This window comes from Macadamia integrifolia, unplaced genomic scaffold (genome assembly GCF_013358625.1).
Source record: "Macadamia integrifolia cultivar HAES 741 unplaced genomic scaffold, SCU_Mint_v3 scaffold1075, whole genome shotgun sequence".
Taxonomy (NCBI): Eukaryota; Viridiplantae; Streptophyta; class Magnoliopsida; order Proteales; family Proteaceae; genus Macadamia; species Macadamia integrifolia.
This window is the reverse complement of record NW_024868076.1, coordinates 43,394-45,253: the sequence shown is the minus strand read 5'-3', so window position 1 is coordinate 45,253 and position 1,860 is coordinate 43,394. Positions and strand designations below refer to the sequence as shown.

Sequence of the window (1,860 nt, the reverse complement as noted above, 5' to 3'; positions counted from 1 at the left end):
CCATTTCTGAAATAGTTTTACCAAACGCTGTTTCTGTTCCGCCAGAGTGTCTTCACAGCATGGAATCGAAAAAGAACACTTCTGTAAAAGAACCACTCTCCAGGAATAGAAGTGTTATCAAACGGCACCAAAAGCAACTTTTTGGTACTCTTGCAATGTATTCTTTACTCATTCTTTTTCATTGGTTCATTTCGGGGGAATACAAAAATGAACCGGACGTGCCAAACATATTTCTGTTCTATTTGCATTCCCGCAGAATAGAAGAACACCAGAAACATTCTCCCAGAGTGTTATCAAACGGCACCTAAAAGAAAACAAGGGAGGGAAGATTAATGGCGTCCACCACCTTGTTCTCCACCTTAGCGCCATCGTCCTTCGTCCAGAAACACCACCACCACAACCATGTCCCATCTCATCAATATTTCCAGGGGCTGAGGCCCATAAAGACCACGGATGCGTCTCTCCTGGGACTGAGCAAGAAGGAGGCAACAGCCCAACCGAGTTCGTCATCCTTGGCCAGCAGCAGTGGCCGTAAGAGTTCGAAATCATACAAGAGAGGGATATGCAGAGCGGAGCTGAACCCGTCGTTGGTGATAAGCCTAAGCACGGGGCTGTCGCTGTTCCTGGGGAGGTTTGTGTTCTTCAACTTCCAGAGGGAGAACGTGGCGAAACAGGGGCTTCCAGAACAGAATGGGATGACCCACTTCGAGGCAGGGGACACCAGGGCCAAGGAGTATGTGAGCCTCCTCAAATCTAATGATCCCGTCGGCTTCAACATCGTCGACGTCCTCTCTTGGGGCTCCATCGGCCACATCGTTGCCTACTACATCCTCGCTACTTCCAGCAACGGATATGACCCCAAGTTCTTCGATTGATCGATGGATCCATCCAATACAATTTTCCATAATCTTCGTTTACCCTTCAATATTACTCTCTACGTTTTTTTTTTTTTTTAATTATTAATTATTAATCTTTGAAATCAGTCTTCTTTTTCAAGTTCGTTCAAATATCCCCAACTCTCGTCGATGCTTGTTTCTCTACTTTAATGAAGGAATTACTACTGTATGTGCTCTATTCTGTACAGCGCCGGAAGAACTTGGATCCTTTACTTATCTGGCGTTTTTTTTTTATTCCCTGTATATTTGCTAATGAACTGCCCAAGTCTCGTCTGTTCTCATCATTGTTTTTTTTTTCCCCGTATATTTGCTAATGAACTGCCCAAGTTTCATCTGTTCTCATCAGTTTTTGTGACCAAAAGTACTTTCCTTCCTTATTTATTTTATTTTATTTACTCTATTTTCTTTATAAGCTCACAAAAAGGCAAAGTGTTGGCAACACTTTGGGGCAGAAAACACACATTCTCTCTCTCTCTCTCTCTCTCTCTCTCTCTCTCTCTCTCTATTTGAGTAAACACTTTCTCTTCTCCCCATGTAAAAATGCCAAAAAATAAAATATTCGTGTAACACAAGATTTTTTTATACAATTAGTTTTTCATTTGAAAACTTTCGTCTATGTAATTTTCTTTTTTTTTTACCCATCCCTTGATTCTAGCCAAGTTCGGATCAGGTCCTCTTTTGAAAATCATTCTGTGTTTGATCCACACTTGAACTCCATTTAATCTTTCTCTTTTTTCAATTGATTTTTATTTTGAGTGAAGTCTAAGTGTAGATCAAACATCGTACTAGGATTCTTGTACGAGAACCTGATCTTATTCCATACTAACCCCTCTATTGACCTAAAGTTAGGAGTTGTGCAAGATAGAAGTCTCACGCACCATTTTGAATGAGAGAAAGAAGCGAGGAATCCTCTTTTCTGATATCAACTCTTCCTCATCAGGCATTGCTTTAGACACTTGAATTT

The 1,860-nt window shown here is 41.1% G+C and overlaps 1 protein-coding gene across 1 annotated transcript; it reads left to right on the top strand.

Moving 5' to 3' along the window:
- Positions 1 to 287: 287 nt before the first annotated feature.
- Positions 288 to 1,238, top strand: LOC122062582 (photosystem I reaction center subunit V, chloroplastic-like). Its single transcript, XM_042626211.1, has one exon. The coding sequence runs from the start codon at positions 333 to 335 to the stop codon at positions 873 to 875; it is 543 nt and encodes a 180-aa protein (XP_042482145.1). The 5' UTR covers positions 288 to 332; the 3' UTR covers positions 876 to 1,238.
- The last annotated feature ends 622 nt before the right edge of the window (positions 1,239 to 1,860 follow it).

Excerpts from the sequence above, each read along its gene's own strand:
- LOC122062582 (XM_042626211.1), top strand. The coding sequence starts at position 333 with ATGGCGTCCACCACCTTGTTCTCCACCTTAGCGCCATCGTCCTTCGTC.